The sequence below is a fragment of the Vicia villosa genome, unplaced genomic scaffold (genome assembly GCF_029867415.1).
Source record: "Vicia villosa cultivar HV-30 ecotype Madison, WI unplaced genomic scaffold, Vvil1.0 ctg.002131F_1_1, whole genome shotgun sequence".
Classification (NCBI taxonomy): Eukaryota; Viridiplantae; Streptophyta; class Magnoliopsida; order Fabales; family Fabaceae; genus Vicia; species Vicia villosa.
The window spans coordinates 51,736-70,708 of record NW_026705848.1 but is presented as its reverse complement, the minus strand read 5'-3'; the positions used below and the strand labels follow the sequence as shown (position 1 = coordinate 70,708).

Sequence of the window (18,973 nt, the reverse complement as noted above, 5' to 3'; positions counted from 1 at the left end):
CACCATCAGCACCGGCATGCAGGGGGCATTTGTGGAGCGCTGGCACAAGGAGACGTCCTCTTTCCACCTGCCGGTTGGGGAGATGACGATCACCTTGCACGACGTGCAGTGTCTTCTCCACCTGCCTATTAGGGGGCCACTGTTGCACCACTCCCGGATCCAGAGGGTCGAAGCCATTGAGTGGATGACGCTTTATTTGGGCATGGAGCACGAGGTTGCTCACTTTGAGTGTGTCACGACATCTGGGCCTCATGTCCGGTTCACCACACTGAGCACTTATTTTGAGCACCACCTGGACGCGGCTGCCGAGGCTGAGGGTGAGGGTGACGAGCTATTCACACAGTATCACCGCGACTGCGCTCTCCGGTGCTGGTACATGCATGTGGTAGGCACTGCATGCTTTGTGGATAAGAGTGACAGGTACGTCGACGTGACCTACCTCCGCTACTTCATGGACCTGGATACCGTTCACCAGTGGAACTGGGGGGCAGCTACTCTGGCATACCTCTACCAGAAGCTGAATGAGGCCTCCAACTGGAGGACGAGGCAGTTGGTCGGATCCTGCACACTACTTACGGTACGTTTTATTTTAACACATTATCGTATTTATTTATTTATTTATGTTTCGTATTTATTTTTAATACATTATCGTGTTTCTGTTTCAGAGCTGGATCATCTCCTACTTCTCCCGCATCCACGGCTTTCACATCGATCCTGCATACGTGGACGCCATGCCCAGGGCCGCCAGATACGCTCTCCAGAGGGGGAACGATTCGGTGGGACCATACCGTTTGTACTTGGACCGCACGATGCACGACGACGTCACCTGGAGGCCGTTCGCCGACTATGCTCAGATTGTACCCTTTGACGGCATTGCTTTATATTCAGGCTGGTTGGCATGCAGGACCGGCATCATGGTCCGGTATCTCCCTGAGCGGTGCATGCGTTAGTTCGGATTCGTGCAGCGGATACCCAGGTCACCCTTTGAGGCAGCTCCCGACACAGTGACCCGAGTGCAGCTCACTGCCATATGGGAGGACTGGCAGCATCATGTGGTACCGCAGGAGTACCGTCTCACTCGGGTCACACAGGACTGGCACAGTGAGGAGGGGTACGTCACATGGTTCTACCGGGTGTCCCATCCTCTGCTGAGACCCGACGTTCCCGGCGCTCCTAGGCCAGCACATGAGGAGATCCTGGAGAACCAGCAGGCCGAGGATGACCACGCCATTGATCTCCTGCCGATCTGCCAGCGGATAGAGATGCTTGGGCGGGACGCGTTGGATCGAGATGTCGTTCATCAGGGCGGTCCAGATGCAGTCGCCGTGATGGAGATGATCGTCACTGATGCGGGCCGTGCGGCGGGGTACAGGCGGCAGAGGAGGGCCCAGGGTGAGAGGGTTAGGCACACCCAGTAGTGGTCGGGTTTATTTATTTTTTGTTTTCGGATTGTATCTTTAGCACACTATTTTTATTTGTTTCGGTTTGTATATATTATTTTCATCGGATTAGTATTTTTTTTGTTTATTTATCATATTAGTATTTTCAGTTTATCTATTGCTTATTTTATTTGGCGTTTACGTTTAATTAAAATGCAAGACTGTTTTAGATAAAACATAAAAAAAAAAAAACACAGTTTCTGCATAATTCGGAAATGAACTTCCGAATTCACCCCCCATGCGGTGTTTTCGAAAGTTCATCTTCGAAGACACCCCCCATGAGGTGTTTTCGGAGATGCACTTCCGAATTATGGAAATTTTTAAAAAAAAAAGCGCTTCGGAAGTTTATTTCCGAAGCAGGGGTATTTTGGAATTTTCGCTGGGGGTGATCCCCATAGGGAGGTGGCTAAAGAAATTTTCAAGTATTTACATCGTATGCTATTCACCATAATTATACAGTAATAGTATTTTTTAAAATAAAAATATACAATTTACATAGTAAAACAAAGTTAATAAAATATAAAAAAGTTGATTAATGAAGTGATGAAATTGATTAATAAATGTTCAGATATTAAAAATAATTAATAATAAAATGAACTTGATTAATAAAAGTAAAAAATTAGTTAATAAAGTGATGAAGTTAATTAATAAATACCCAAAAATTAAAATTAATTTTCAGTTAATAAAAAGTAAAATATTGATTAACAAAGTTGATTAATAAATTCTCAAACATTAAAAGTATTTTTAATAGTAAAACAATATTAAATAATGAAATTTAAAATGTTGATTAATGAAATTATAATATTAGTTAATTACACATTTTTATATCTATATCCTTTAATTAATAATTCAGTTTAACAAAATATATCGCCAACTTAAGAAATAAAACTAGTTAAACAAAATTTTCATTTATATATTCATGGCACAACAAAAATCCAGTTTAGCTGTCATTAAATTTACAGAATATATAAGACAGTAGTAAATTAATAACAATTAATATGCCAGATCAGACGTATACAAGAAACTAGCTATTTCTATGCATTCTATAATTTAACATCTACGCACACCGACAAATTTATCATGCGCCCTTCTCGCAAACTACAAAAGTGCACGGATCAATAGTGATGCTCTTTGTGCAATTATCAGTTTTATAAATACCAACTAATCGATCAGCCAATTCAAACATATTGTTTCTTAGACTGCAAGAAGAATGAACATACCATAGTAAGTATAAAAATTAATTAAGCATAGAATTGACCAACAAACTTGGAAAATACTTTCTTATAGTACCAAACATACCTGATGATAATGAACTGAGCATCCTTAGTCCTGTCTTTCACATAATGCCCCACGATAGATACATTTTTGAAGTCTGCCACATACCATATAGCACATAGGTTAGTGTTATTGCAAACTCGGCAATTACAACAAAATAGTTTGGTGCAAAGTTAATAGCAAGTACCCAGAGCGGCATCGATTTCATCCATTACATAAAGTGGGGTAGGCTTGTAATGGTGAAGAGCAAATACAAGAGCCAACGAGCTAAGAGTCTGGAAAATGAATAACAAAATTACACCCCTCGGTATTAATAGGGAAAAAAATATCCGTCCATGAATTATATAATGCATGAGTAGGGGTAAAAATCTAATGAAGAGAGGGAGGGAGGAGACCTTTTCACCACCAGATAAGTTAGCAATATTTTTCCAACTTTTCTTTGGTGGTCGAACACTGAACACAACACCTTCAGAGAAAGGATCTAAAGAATCCACAAGCTCGAGCTCGGCATCACCTCCAAGTGTAATCATCTGCAAACAATAAGAAAGATAATACTTACATGTCTTTCTAAGGAAGGGTGTTTGTCTGTGAGAGAGAGGAATAGGGGCAGATTTCCAAACCTGATACATTTCCTTTAACTTCAATGATATGGCATTAAATCCTTCCATAAACTCATCCAATCTGAAATTGAAGATTCAGCTTACACTTATCCCAAAATAGAAAATCATAAAACAAGTCAATGACAAAAAATAAATAACATGCACACCTCTTCTTTCTCAAATCATCATATTGTTTCTTTATATCATCCCGCTCCTGAGTGACTGTGTTAAGTTCTTCAACTCGTTCATTGTACAATGATACCTTTTTTCGGTACCTGATATCATAAATTCAGAAACACTTCAGTGTGACACCAAAAAGGAAGACAGTAGGGACTCAGGTTAACAAATTGGAAAAAGTCATACTCTGCAATTGAATCAAGGTTCGGATTCATCTCTTTCAGTTGTGCTTCAAGCAACGCGACTGTTTCACAGGCTTTTTTTAGGTCACAAGCAGCATTAAGATGTTCTTCGGTCAACGTAGCCTGTAGCTTTTCTTGATCCACTAAATCTTTTTGAATTCTGCATCCAATTTACCTCATAAGAATTTCAGAATAGTGAAGAATGTATTCTCAAACAAATATTGAATGACGTACTGCTCAAGATGTTTGATAACAGCAGCTTGCAACTCATCTAGTCTTTTCCTGTAACCTTTCCCCTTTAGTTCCAATTCTTTGTATGCTTTCTTCATGTCTTTTAATTTAAAGTCTGCATCAACCTGCAAAATAAAGACTACAATGAGAAAACTCCAACTTTAAGAGAAATGAAAAATGAACACCCAGCAAGTACCTCAGATGCACGCATTTCATCCACTGCTTTTTTCATCTTATCATGCTCGGATTTTGCTTCCTCTAAGACATCCCGGTGTTGGTCAATCATCTACATGGTAATAGAGTGTAAACAATACAAGATCTTTCAACCACCTCCACTGTTTTCTATATACAGCTTTGGTTAGGTATATATATTCCTTCTTTTTTTTTGATAAAATGAATAGGTATATTCTACTATCCATTTTAACCAATTGAATTATGTACGAACATGATTTACATAACCAAATAAGGAAAAGAACCTCTTGTGTTTTCTTATAATTCTGTTGAACAGCAATTGCTTTCAGCTCTATTTCTTTGAAGACTCCTTTTAGCTTTTCCTGCTCCTCAGCTAACCGTTCTTTCTCCTTTCTTGACTCCTCTATCCCCTTGGTCAACTTCTTCATCATCTTTTGTCCTGTCTCTATTTGGACCTTATGACGGTTAATCTCAGAGCTGGTCTTATCAATATCCTAGTAAACAGGTACCATTAGTATAGACATAGTATCATATCGAACAGAAAACTATTCTCAATATTCAGGATACTTACAGACTGAATTTTCTGAACCTTCAACTTCTGAGATTTTAATCTTTCACCTCCAGAATTCTCTATATTCCTCTGAAGTTCTGAAACCTAAAAATGGTGGATATGTTTGGCTAACTTAAGTTAAATAAAGATATAGCCTTCGTCAACTGCAAATACTGCTAGATATCAAAAGAAAAGATAAAGATGACAAGCAAGACCAGTCAAGAATTACTAAACTTCCAAAGAAGTTTAAGTTACAGACATAAGGAAGGTCAAAACCCACCGTTTCTTTCAGTTTTTTAGATCCACCAGTAAGTCTACCTATCTCTTTTTCTTCTGCAGAAATAATCTTCTTCAGCTCATTCAACCTATCAAGCTCATCCTTTTGTGGCACTGATGCAACTTCAAGGGAGCCAAGTTGTTTTTCAATATCAACAAGTTGCACTTGCAAACTTTCAAGCTGTAGCAGAAAGGGAAACAACTCAATGCCTGGCACCAATAACTCCATAAAAGTACTTTTCTAGACTCGGAAATAAGCATTACCTCCTGCTCACTTTTACGCAGCTCCATTTCCAAAGCTGCAATAGTTTTTTCCGCAACCTGATATCGTTTCACAGCATCCATCATTCTTTGGTGAATTGCTTTCAATTTATCGGTCAATCCAGACAATTCCCTCTCAGCACTTGCAAGGGCTTTATCAGACACATTTGGATCTCGAACAGAGGTGCCCATCTTCCCACTCTTGGGCTTACCACCCCCACCACTCATTGTTCCAGATTTTTCAAAAAGTGCACCATCAAGAGTAACAACTCGTCGAAACTCAACGTTTCCGCCATATGCTATCCGTGTTGCCTAAAATTTACAGGAGTGAAAAAAAAGGCTGCTAGTTAATTGCTTCATTTTCTGATACAAACATTAGCAAATTAACTGCACCAGGCCAGAGTAATATATTTTAAATAAAATAAATGAGTTTTATGATGTAAGAAGCAAAAGTTAAAAATAGATGTATAACAAATCTTGAATTTATAATCAGAACAGAGTTTTCTGCTAGGAAGTTAGAACTGACCTGGTCAAGATCATTAGCGACAACTGTGTTTCTAAGTACTGCAAAGAATGCAAGTTTCATTCTTTCATCTGGAATCTTCACTAAATCAAAAAGGCGGTCAACCCCCTCTGGAGTGCTTACACTCTTTCTCATCATTGGAAGATGTTCAACTTGCTTCTCCTGAAAAGCAAATTAAAAAAATGATCTAATAATTCTAATTAAAAAAATATTGAAAAATAAATTAGAGAACCGCTGGGATATTGCATCCAATTCAAGAAAACCAAGGGTATTTTTTTTATAAAACTAAAATCATACAAGCAGCCTTGCTTTCAGCGTTTCCCTACATGAATTGAAATGGCTTCTAGTAGACCTAAACACCTATTAAACAATTGTTATGACCATTATTTCCTTAATTATAACTAGTTCAAAACTGCCAAAATCCACTATTCAAGAACAATTCACCAAAAAGTAAATTATTTTGGCACCACTAGACAAAATGGTTTCATACATCTGATAACAACTTTCATTTTCCCAAACCCCGAGAATCTATTTTACTAATTTGCCAAACCAACCAACATGTGCTGCAACACAGGAATGTACACTATATATTGATAAATAATTCTGCTAAATAAAAGTTAGTTGGACTAGGTTGTGAAGGTATATAAGCAGATTGAAGTAAAAAAAAACAATTAAAGTAGAAGTGTCCTATGACAGCAACTTTTAAGTGGAGCTGGAACTTGAAAATTAATGTGAAAAACACTTGAACTTGAAAATAACTACGGAATCAATCCAGTCGTGCCTATACAAATCCAACTGGAGTAGTCCAGTATCCAGAAGTTAAGTGAGCTAATTTATACCATTCAAAATCTAAAAACAGCTATTTTTAAGAGAATCACATTCGATAAAATAAAAGTAAAATAAATACCAATATCATGAAAGTAGCAACACCAAGATTCTCTCTCCGAAGCATCTCAACACAGGCTTGAGCTGCATTTGATGTTTCCACGACAATATAGTCAAGCCCAGAACATGCAGTTGATATTGCAACATCATACTTTGCTGCAGTTATCAAAATTAAGAAGTTAAAACTGTGATATACTTTGATCACACATGATGCAGATACAACAATAAATTTAATCAGTATTCAGTGCTCACATGCTTCCAGATTGATTAGAAGATAAATTTAATCAGTATTCAGTGCTCACATGCTTCCAGATTGATTAGAAGATAAATTCAATACTTTGTACAATTGTTTAATCTAATATCATTCTCTAAGTAAAAAAAAAAAACTAAGCCAAGAATATTTTGAAAGTATAAACTAGTAACAAATAATAATTTCCATTAATTTCAAATGTTCACTACATAAAAATGCTGCTTGTACATACATTTCCTCATTCTTGCCAAGACTAGAGGGTTGTTTAGTGCACAAGATAGACATTATAGGAAAAGAAGTTGAATAAGAATAGGATATGATAGGGACATGATAGAATATTAAATATTAAATTATAAATTTACTTTTTCTAAAAAATTACATATAGTTTTTTAAATTAATTTTAAGAGTTTTAAAAATTTAATAAATAAATAAATAATATTAAATAATAATAATAATAATAATAATAATAATAATAATAATAATAATAACAATAATAATAATAATAATAAAAAAATAAGTTTAGATAACTTTTATAAATATTCATAGACACCACACTAGTAAGTAATCAATTTCAATTTTTATTAAGAAAACCATGAATAAATAAGTCATTCCATTACATATGTGATAGGAACCACGGGCCAGAAGTTGATGTGGGCCTTACCTCTGAGAGACCTATTATTTGGAGGGTGTATTCTAGAAGGAATAGGAGGGAGAAGGTTGTTAGTGAGGTGCTATGAAAGACAGACTCCGACACGGACACCGGAACACAGACACGGACACAGACACGCAGACACTCTAAACACCGATAATGTAAAAAACAATTTAGGGCACCAACATTACTACATATATAGATACAATCAGGACCATGGCAAACCAGGTTTCCTAGCAGTTTATTCAGCACAAAGAGATCTAATTTGAACATTTTAAAAAGAACACTGAAGCCAGAAAGTTTGCAATTAAAATCTTACCATCAATAGAACCTAGGTCACCCATGCGTCCATATATTCCTTCTATTTGTCTGGTTTCCTTAGCATGCATGATTGCTTTTAGAACTGACCCCTGGTTCTTCTGTGAATCCAAAACAGATTTCAGTTCCGCAACCTTCTGCCTAGCCCCTTGTTCAAGAAGAATCTGAGTATCTTGTTCTTTGATACATTCCTTAAGAAAAAGAATATTATTACCAAAAGCCTGTGGGATGAAAATGTTAAGGTGAAAGCAAGGAAAAATTGCTCACTTCTTCCACTTTGTGAGCTTCTGATGCTTCTTTCTGGTTCTTTTCTAAATCCTTCTTAATTTGAGAAATGCTTGCAGTTTTTGAGTTAATTCTTTCTGATAAACTTTGCAGCTGATTTTGAGCACCTTTAAAGGCTTCACGAGCACCTTCATGCTGCAAAAAAAAAAAAAAAGACATCAAGGATTCTGATCTAATTTATTTATTATGGATCCAACATCGAACATCAAGAATGATTGCCTTTGATGTTTTGCTGAAGGTAAAACTTTGGATTATCACACATGGAACTAATTTATTTATTATGGATTATATATCAGGCATATATAGATCATAATCCATATATATGAAAACTTTGGTTTATCATTCATAGTTCAACCTCATTCTTGCCAAGACAGAGAAATATATGAATCCTTCTGCAATTGCCATAAGTTATTTGAATGCATGCAGAAATTTTCAAGACAAGAATAATCGTTGTCTTCCAAGCTGAGGCCGAGAATAAGAATAATCAAACTAAAAAAAATCATTATCACCTTTTCATTTAGAAGCTTAGCCTCACCAGATGCAACTTCAAGCTTTCCCTTGTGCTCAATCAAATCTTTTTCCCACGGTTCAAGCTCGGCACGAGCATTAGCAAGCTCAGTGCGTAATTTCTCAGTTTCAACTGTTTACCATTAACCAAAAATTTATTAGAAAGTGTCAAGAAACGAAAAACTACTATGAATCTACACTAATGCTCATAGAATATTGGCTCCACTTGTGTACAAGGAATCAATTTAATAAAACTTGGACAAGCTGGTGAAGTAGAAAAACATATTTTGAGAAATAAATTAGGAGCTTAGTTCAAAATGAAGGACCATGGGAGGTTGAAGTACTTCCACAGCATTGAGGCTATCTACCCTAGGAAAGTTACCTTCATCTTTCAAAGGAAACATGTCCTTGATCTTCCAAAGAAGACAAGTTGGGTTGCAAAACAAATGATGTCCTCACAGGATAAGTACTGGGTGGAAAAAGATGGGGAGAGCCCATGCCAACCCATGTATAACTAATGCAATCAGATTGGTTAGTCAATAGATTAAGCACAGTTTTTATTTTCTAAGTTAATAGTTAATACTGTAGTAACTCTTTAATTACGATAGATGCAGTAGAGAGCCTATGAACTTGTAACAGAAGTGAGAAATACAATTGATTTTAACTCTCTCTTCACCTTCTCTTTTCACGCATAATGAAAAATAACAAAGGTACACGTTCTTACTAAAACTAGCATTCAACATATTAACTTAGCAATTTCATACTTTTGTAAGTATTTCAACATAAGCATGAAAATACCAAAAATGAAGATCCTCCCCTCAAGCAACCGACTATTTGTTAAGAAGAAATCAACCAATAGGTTTTAACTCAACCTATCCACATCATTCATACCGATATGTTAGTTTACTGACCGGTTGACAATTGGTTCAAGAGAAAAAATAATTTGCATAGTTCATTGAGCCTGGCTGTGGGTATGGTCTACAATTATATCGAACCAAACTAACATTTTTAATATGGATAAGCTAAAATCATGGAGTCATCTATGTATCAAAATTGAGAGCCGAACCAAGCCGGCATTTTAAGATTAACGATCAATATGGAAAACATACAATGTTCAAGAAAGCATGTTTATAAACTGAAAAGTGTTAATGAGGTTATGACTAAAAGTATCATATGAATATTTCATTCAGCAAATCAAATTTAATTACAGGGAACTTCAAATATATCAGTAGTAAAAAAGACAAGGGCCCACCTTTGGAACTCTCTGTGATTTCTTCTAAGACCTTCTCCTCGTCAAGCAACAATTTTTGCAGTTTAGGGATTTTATCTTCAAGTTTTGGTATCAGGTCATTGGAGTCTTTACCCTCTTTCACAAGAGCTTCAATTTTTGATGAATCCTGAAATATGAATGAATGGATTAGGCACCTCACTCATGCATTCACTTGTTAATGAGTCTCGCATCGGATGAGATATTGCCTGAAAATAATTCAAAGAACATTCAGTGTGATAAATCATGCCTTCGCATTACCTTTTCCACTTTATCCTCCAACTTCTTGATTTTCTGAGTCATGTGCTTAAAATCTTCCTGATACTTAACATCCTGCCTCTCAAACTCCTTGAATTCTTCCTTACACTTCCTCATATCATTATCTAGCTCCTGTAATGTGAATAAGAAAAGAAAAAAAATGGTTACTACTTGATGAGCTTATCACTAAGCATATAATGCCCTGCCGTGTTATCATCCAAACTGATAAGTTCAAGTCCCGTGTCACGCAAACCTCTTGTCTTTTCATATAATTGTTGTGCTTGGTTTCAAGTTCTTTCAGGATTTGTTTACTTTCTTGGATTTTATCCCTGGAATAAGACCACTAAGTTCTTCATGAGTCAAGAATAAAAACACCAAACAATTAGGAAAGAAAGAGAAACAGAGACTATAGATGAAATTCAGAATGACCTTTCCGACTTAAGATTTTCTTCTACGCTAGCAACACCAACTTGTAACTCATCCATTTTTCCACCAGTATCCTCAACAGCTAACTTTGTGGCTTTCTCTTGCCATTTCAACAGAGATAACTCTTTAAGCATGTATGCTTCTGCTTCATTCTTCACATCCTGTTGCAAAAGAACTGTTAGCAGTTATTCCGAGGTCAAGTAATTCATATAACCACAATTTTACATGCCTCCAAGCTGTCTCTTTCTTTTTCAGATAGCTTGACCATTTGCACCACCCCGGATCTTCTCTCATTAAGAGATTCTAACCTAAAACATCAACAAACTTCTGACATTAGAATTTATCTACTATAATTGAAATTCAAGATATTACTTAAACAGTGTGTGCCAGAAAGATATGAAAAGTGTCCTTAGAGAGTATACGGAGTTTATGCTTTCTTTTGTAATTAGTAGCTTAGGCAGTTAAGTGATGACAGCTGTCACACAGTTTGTAAGACAGATATGGTTGGGTTGAGCCAGAATCAGCTCCATAAATTTAGTTGTTATAAGGAAAGCAACCAAATCCGGCAGCAATAACAACAAATGGTATCTATGCTTTTGTATTGTTGATCAAGAAGTTAGCATTTAAGAATTGAAATGGAGAAAGTGCTCACTGTTTAAATGACTCGTCAATTTTTTCTACGTATTTGTTTGTCCCAATGATATCTTCCAAATATTCTAGAAAGCCTTCATCATGAGGTCCTTGAGATTTTGGTTTCATAAGTGAAATCTGTTCAACTTCTCCCTGATAAGAAAAAGTTCAAGCATTAACAAAGATAAAAAGGACTGCCTATAACAAGAAAGCATTGTATATGAATGAACGAACCTGAAGGATCAGAAACCTATTATTGTCAAGGTCAACACCTTTCCCTTTCAATTTCTTGGTAACTTCAGTGAAGTTACTTGAACGGTTATTAATGTAATACTTAGAGGAGTTGTCCCGAAAAGCCACCCTTGTAATAACAAAATCACTTCCAGGAACAACCTCATATGTTCCATCTTCCTGCAGCCATAGACGATTTAGTTCTAGTTTTTAAATATCAAAGATGATTGACACAAAAGTGTCATAAACCTGTAAATCTGAAAACTCTTTAACTTCTGGCAGTGTCGTATAATGTCAACTAAAAAACAAGCTCGTGCCAGAAGAAACCAAAGAGGAATGCGGAAGAAAAAAAGCAAACATTAAGAGAGTAAAGTAAACTAAAGGTGCGTATTATTTCCTCCCTTGATACTAGGAGTGGAAATAGGCTGGGCCGAGCTAGGCTTTGTCAAGCCTAAGCCTGGCCTGTCAAAAATACTGAAGCCTAAGTCTGGCCTGTAGCCTGTCATAGGCTTATTGTTTAGGCCTGAGTCTGGCCTTTCCGAAGGCCTGGTTAGCCTGTTAGCCTACATAAAAGCCTATTTGTTTTAGACATATGTAAATAAGCAATTGAAGTAATGTTTAAATAGACTAACTAACTAAAAGAACTTATGAGAATGATGTTCATCAGGTGTTTTCATCTTATTTTCACAAGTTCTTCAAGATAACTAATTTTTATTAATGTATTTTATTCAAAGTACAAAACATAACATAATGATAATAAAAAAAGTATTCATATTTACTTAAATAGGCCGGCCTGATAGGCTTAAAAGGCTTTTTTTAGGGCCTGAGGTCTAGCCTTTTTAACTAAATAGGCTTATAAAAAAGCCTAGGCCTTTTCTATTTAAAAATAATTTGTGGCCTGGCCTGAGCCTATATAGGCTAGCCTGTAGGCCCCTGTATATCGGCCTGGCCTATTTCCACCCCTACTTGATACCCCATTGATATGTTTTACTACTAAATGTCACTGCAGGAATTTCCACCTTAATTGCAGCACACTCCTAGCCACCTTAATTGCAGAATTAGGCTGCCTTCATTGCATTGCAGCCTTCAAGACCTTCATTGTACTACATGTTAGGGGGTGGGTTTAAACTCGCATCACCTAGAGATATGGCTTAAGTAGTGCTTAACGCTGGGGCAATCTTCACCTTATAAATCAGTTGTGAGGCTCAGTAGCTTGAGTCATACCTAAGCCCAAACTGTACCTAGAGATATGGCTTAAGTAGTGCTTATAAGGCTTGGGCAATCTTTACTTTTACATTCTGTTTAAACCTTCTTTCCTGTTTATCCTTAGTAAATTCTTAATATCAGGAAATAAAGTGAAAGAGAAACGATACCAACAGTGAAAATATATCAAATGAAAATTAAAACAAAACAAAAGAACCAAATCTACAAGCTTTTCATTCTTCACAACAGAAAAATAAACATTGGACATCAAATTGAAAGACTTTATTGTTTGCTTCATTTATATCTCAACTTGTACATATTAAATACTGTAACAGTAAAAATCATAATATAAAAAATATCCAAACAAGGTTAACTAGAAAAAATACCGAATCAACAATCTCTTGAAAATGAACGGAAACCCCCGCACTATCCAAATTCTGGTGATTGGAAGAATTGTGTATAAGCTCCGAAACTTTGTTGAGTCGCATCTGCAAGCATCAGTTCCCAATCAAACAACTAACAAAAAATCCAAGCTGCAATTACTTTCAAGAATATTCCAGAAAGAAAAAAAAAAAACCTGCTTTGCTCGCTTCCCAAACACAAACAGCATAGCGTCAATAACGTTACTCTTTCCGCTCCCATTAGGTCCAACCACAGCAGAAAAACTCTGCAAAACCAAATATTCATCATTCTCGGACTTCTTTAGTGTTCAATTCCGTCAAATTACAAGTTTACAAGTTCATGAGTGAAATCGGAGCAATTGAAGTCAAAAAATGGAAGAATCTATCTAACCTTATGAAAGGGGCCAACGCGCTGTTCGCCCGCGTAAGATTTGAAGTTCCGCATCACCATTTCTTGAATGAAAAGCCTAGGACGTGCTGCTGATCCTCGAGTTGAGTCACCTTGCGATTCCATTGATGCAGAACGGGGAGGGTTTGGGGATTTAGGTCAGAGATAGATAAAGTGTTTTTTTGGTGTTCTGGTTTAGGTTTTATCGTACCGTTGAAATTGAAATGAAGCGATTCGTAGGAAGACGATGGGGGTCGGGGGAGAGTGGTGAATCGAAGTGGAATTGAAAAGTGTAGATGTGGATTGGCGTTGGCGGTAAATGAATGTTTGGCGAGGGTTTTCAAATTTTGAATATAGGTCTTAGAACCTCCACTTGTTGAGACTTCATAATTGTTTTTTTTTTTAAATATATAAACGGCATACTCTTGAGTTCGCACTAGTGTGGTAAGCACGTTTATGATTTAAAAAAAGAAAAGGAATGTGTGTCATATGTTATTAGAATAGACTAGTAACAAACCCGTGCGTTCGCACGGGTTCTGGTACGGGACGCGTATTTGTTTCAGATGTATATTTTTTAATAAAAAATTTTTAATATCCGTAAAAAAAAATAATAATTAAATTTATAATTAATAAAAAAATGTTTTGATCGGTAACATAAAAATAAATTCAAAATAAAATTATTAATATCGTTTACAAAAAAATATTTGTATCAATAGTAAATTTTCTTTTATAAAAAGATTTAGATAACAATTGTTTTTTTTCTGTATACCATTTTTGAATAAAAATATATGGATTATAAAAACCATCTTTCGTATATAAAAATATTTAGATTAATATTAAATTTTTACCCGTATATTACTATTATTTTTGTTTAGGCATGTTTACAAAAATATCTTGATCAATAGTAAATTTTCGTATATAAAAATATTTATATAATAATATATTTTTTCCCGTATACCATTTTTAGATCAAAAAACTAAAAAAAACATATTTTCCAAAATGATATGTATAAAATAGAATTAATTTTTTTAAATAGCTGTAATCCTATTATTAAAAAAAATTCGGTATGCCATTTGTAGTTGAATTATTCTATTTTTAACTCTGCAATATACTCTATTATAATAATTATAAATTAATTAATTAATTAATATGTTTAAAAACATATAAATAAGATGATAAATTGATTTAAACTACTATTAATTAAATATAACAAAAAAGTTAACATTCCTAAAATAAAATAAAAATATTATGGAAGAAAAAAGTCAAAATTTATCGGGAAAAGTTTTCAAAGTACTACACATAAACTATATGTGGTATTTTTTAAAATTATTTTGTATGTTTTTCATCTTATTTTTTTAGTTAAAATGTTAATAAATTATATTTGTGGTTCAAATAGTTCTTTTGATAAAAAAATCAATCAAATAACTCATATTTATTTATTTATTTATTTTTATGTTTTAAGAGAAAGAGGATTGGTGAGAGAGAGGAGAGAGATGAAAAAAATTATTAGAAGAAAAATCATTAGAAGAATGAAATAGTGGGGTGTTACAATTATTAGAAGAACGAAGTTATTAAAAGAGAGAGTTAATTTTACTGAATTTTAATGAGAATTTATTTATTAAAAAATACAATTAATAATTTTGAAACAAAGAAAAATTAAAAAAGAAAACTAAAAAAAGCACGACTAAAATATTCCAAAGATAATTAAAAAAAGCAATGATGTAAAATAATAAAATTATTAGTCTTATGTATAATTATTTTTAATAGGGTAATATGTTACTATATAGCTATTGAATTCAAAGTGGTTTTAACATTAAAATTAATTTTAATTGTGCAGCGTAGTCTGCTTTGTTTTTCAGTTAATAAAATTGGTGAAATTAGTTCAAGTACAAACAGAAAAAGTTCAAGATAAGTGGCTTCTGAAACCTACAATTAATCTCATAACTCATTCGCTAGAAGAAGAAAAAAACAGATTGCACCACTGTATAAGGGGAATTAAAGTATTTGCAGCCTCATGACTTGTGGAAACCATAATCAGGAGGAAATGCAAAGTATATTCTTTTCCAACTTCACTTCAAAGATGAACTTCATCATGAAAACTATTTCTAATTACAAGTAATAAGATATTAACAAACCTAACAAAATTCATTATATCATGACCAATGAAAACTATTTCTAATTGCAAGTAATAAGATATTAACAAACCCAACAAAATTCTTAATTTCGCAAAAGAAATTGATTCTCGTTGTTTGTGTTTGTCATCTCCATGAAATTTACAACCAGGACAACATCCATCAAAGGCCATACTACAAATTTTCAAACCTTGTTGTAGGATATATGGGTAGCATCTTCCCTGTAGAAAGATAGAAAGCAATCACTTAATTAGAAAATAGAAATACAAACGGTATAACTAATTTGTCACAAGTTACCAGATAAGCTTCTTCCATCCAGAGTAAAGAGAGCTAAACAAAGAGTAAACTTAACAATCCAAATTTGTCCTAATTATGATAATAAGCCATACCTGTTGCAACACTTCTCGTGTCAGTTCCATCTTCACGCTCCCAAACCACTTCCATCCTGCTGCAAACGGCATCGAAAGCCAGTCCAAATGCACCGCAGTCAACTGGAAAAATGTTCTCACTTGCCAATCTGGTTATAAACCTGCAACAACACAAATCATCATAACAGCCTATACAACCACATTGATTCCAGATATTATATAATGTTAGTTTTTTAGAGACTTTACCAGTGTCACTACATTTTCCTTGAAGGTATTTCTTTCTGCAGCAGTAGTGGAATCCACTATCAATGTTGATTAGAAAATGACAAAGTAAGTTCCATGAAATTCTTCCAAAACCAATCTTAAAAAGAGGATGCTAAACATCTTTTGCATCTCAGTTACGCCGAATCAAATACAAGCATGTAAATTCATACGTTAATATGCAGGATTGAGAAAGCATGTAAATTCATACAGGATTATGCGGGATTGAGAAAGGATGTAAACATAGTTGTAAAGTATAGAGGCAGCTAGCAAAATATAACATTAGTGTCTCCTCAACAAAACTCATAAATAAAGCAAAACACCATTTAAAACAGGGACTATTATAAATTCATACACCTGATAAATGAAAACTAAACAATGTCTTAAACCAACAAAATGACTTGTCAAAACTACTTTAGAACAGTAAATGAGGATGCCAACCCAACTATTATGAAATGAAAATTGAAGCTGTCATAGCCTTCTTGGATTTCTTTGATGGTCTGCACAAAAGATATTCATATAAAAATTCATACAGAGATTGGCCTAAAGATCGTAGAAACACATAAATTATGTTACTCACTGGGTTTGCTTTGCAACTTCGGCTGGTGGAGCAGTAGTAGGTGATGCTGCTGGCTTCTCACCTCCTCCAGGACCCTAAACATTTTATAAACAAACAACAATCCATTATATATCTTGATATATAATCCTGCTCAACTATATCATATCTACAACTTATATACAAATTGGTTTTCTGAAACAAAGTGGAAAACACGTTCCCAGTCCTCATTCGTAATGAATCTGACATTTAATGCAGTAAAAACTTAAGCTTAGAATGCAAACAACTTTACCTTATACTCAAATTTAAAATAAGCCATTCTAATACTCGTAAATTTATATTAGAAACACCGGTAGGATAGTTACCAGACCTGAGAGAAACTTCTTGACGTACATTATATCGAACTTTCTTATCAAAGCATCTATCTTTCCTCTTCTGCCGAAACCTCATTAATGAGGCTGCCCGCTGTGGATGACTGAATTTGGTAGGAAATTCCATTGATCCCTGCACCAAAACCCAAAGAATTAGAAATTTCCACTCAGTACAATGCACTCTAACATTATTCAAGTTCAATTAAGAATAATCCCATTTGAGCCATACTCTTTGGTGGTCAAAGCAGTTGGATGGCTCTTTGTCTTGTCAAATTAAACAGAAAGCTCCTCAGTTGGATGTCTCTTTTTTTATGTTACTTCTTGAAGAAAACCAGCAACACATTTCCTGTCAGGACATTTGAAATCCATAGATTCAAAAAAGTCGAGAACATATTCACGTGGGCCATGGTACACAATTTGTCCATTAGAGATTAAGATAATGTCATAAAAAAGATCATAAGTCTCAGGTGCTGGTTGGAGCAGTGATATAACTGCAGATCCATTCATAATATGAACATATTTTCGCTGAGAGCTCACAATATGTAAAGTTGTGGAACTGTCAAGGCCAGTAGAAATTTCATCCATGTTTAAGAAAAATGACTTACCGAAATACCGTTATAAATGGTTTTGGAAATTCTGAACGTTGATAAGTGTAGTCAATGATAGCATATTGCAATACATTGCATTCATCGCAATAAATCCTGCACGTTGAATTAGTATATTCAATAGCATATGGCATAAATTATTTATATGTTCAATTTGGTTTTAAATAAATGAACAATGATCGTGTAACACAGATTTAAATGCTAGCTCACCAAATGCCCGCTCCTCTGTATTGTGCCATCATATGGCTATCATATAAATGAGAAAGCTTAATGAAAGGGTTCACAACAATCAATATGTTCCTCGTGTAAGTCTGGATTGCTACTGCACATGTTAATACAATATGAAATCAAAAACAAAAAATCAACTAAAACAAAAATCAAAAACGAAAAAGGATTACCTGATATGCAAAAACTAAAACAGTTCATAATTTTTTGAAACCCTAATTTTGTGCATCTTCATTTTAATAGGATTTTCAAAACCCTAATTCCGTGCATAATCGACTTTAATTAGGGCTTTGTTAGCAAAGAGTTACAGAGAGTATCGGTTTATAAAAAAGAAGAGGAAGAAGAGGAGGAAGAAGAGAAAATAGAAGAATGAAACTCGTGAGAGAGAAAGAGAGAAAGGAAGAGAGAGAACGAGAGAAAGGATGAGAGAGAAAGAAGAAATTGAAATTTGAAATTGAGATGATGAGATACAGCTAAGCAAGGAGAAAATAATATCATTTTGAAAAAAACCAGTAAAAGACATTATTTGCCCCAAAAATATTAATTTAGACTAAAATAACCAAAGGGTATTATGGTGAATTCCAGAACAAATTATATTATAGATTACTGTAAAATTATATACAATGATATAAAAAAATAAAGAGATTAGTTATTGAAATATCAAATAGTAGTATAAGGTAAAAGGAAAATAAAGTAAAAAAAAATTGTCAAATATAGATCAACTTAATGGGTCTGTAACATGATATTATAATTGGGTCATGGAGAATATTAGTGGATCGAGAATTTCTTTCTCCACACGGTGGTGGTGAAAAAACACTCTAAAAATTTTAAAATGTCCTTCGAAAATTATCTCCGTATGTACCTCATACCAAAATTTAGGAGTTTTGGAGATACATCTCTGAAAATATCTTGTTTTCATTTGAATGTTAAATTTAAATATTTAGAGGTATTTTCGTAGATTCATGTCCGAAATAATTTGCTATATGCCACCTTGTTGATGAACTATTTCATTCATCTATTTTCACTCCACAACCAAAAACCCTGCAAGGACT

The 18,973-nt window shown here is 34.5% G+C and overlaps 1 protein-coding gene and 1 long non-coding RNA gene across 6 annotated transcripts; both read right to left on the bottom strand.

The window, feature by feature from the left end:
- Window positions 1–2,332: 2,332 nt before the first annotated feature.
- LOC131637991 (structural maintenance of chromosomes protein 4-like) lies at window positions 2,333–13,784 on the bottom strand. The gene is made up of 28 exons (XM_058908551.1): window positions 13,407–13,784; window positions 13,192–13,281; window positions 13,001–13,102; window positions 11,415–11,591; window positions 11,203–11,333; window positions 10,780–10,858; window positions 10,554–10,711; window positions 10,378–10,453; window positions 10,128–10,256; window positions 9,852–9,996; window positions 8,602–8,732; window positions 8,075–8,227; window positions 7,809–7,998; window positions 6,613–6,746; window positions 5,709–5,867; window positions 5,186–5,494; window positions 4,926–5,102; window positions 4,667–4,750; window positions 4,380–4,589; window positions 4,100–4,189; window positions 3,907–4,028; window positions 3,677–3,832; window positions 3,481–3,588; window positions 3,335–3,395; window positions 3,110–3,244; window positions 2,902–2,989; window positions 2,739–2,811; window positions 2,333–2,638 (listed from the first exon to the last, which is right to left on the bottom strand). The coding sequence occupies exons 1-28, from the start codon at window positions 13,527–13,529 to the stop codon at window positions 2,518–2,520; spliced, it is 3,711 nt and encodes a 1,236-aa protein (XP_058764534.1). The 5' UTR covers window positions 13,530–13,784; the 3' UTR covers window positions 2,333–2,517.
- Window positions 13,785–14,938: 1,154 nt separating this feature from the next.
- On the bottom strand, window positions 14,939–18,362 carry LOC131637992 (uncharacterized). Of its 5 annotated transcripts, none has more exons than XR_009294557.1 (10): window positions 18,095–18,362; window positions 17,907–18,018; window positions 17,697–17,792; window positions 17,321–17,437; window positions 17,091–17,224; window positions 16,745–16,818; window positions 16,611–16,664; window positions 16,150–16,205; window positions 15,925–16,064; window positions 14,939–15,756 (listed from the first exon to the last, which is right to left on the bottom strand). It is a non-coding gene; the product is annotated as an uncharacterized LOC131637992 (long non-coding RNA). The 5 variants fall into 5 exon arrangements; XR_009294555.1 differs by having other exon boundaries at window positions 14,941–15,756; window positions 16,606–16,664; XR_009294556.1 differs by having other exon boundaries at window positions 14,943–15,756; window positions 16,150–16,664; window positions 17,907–18,015.
- Between the last annotated feature and the right edge of the window lie 611 nt (window positions 18,363–18,973).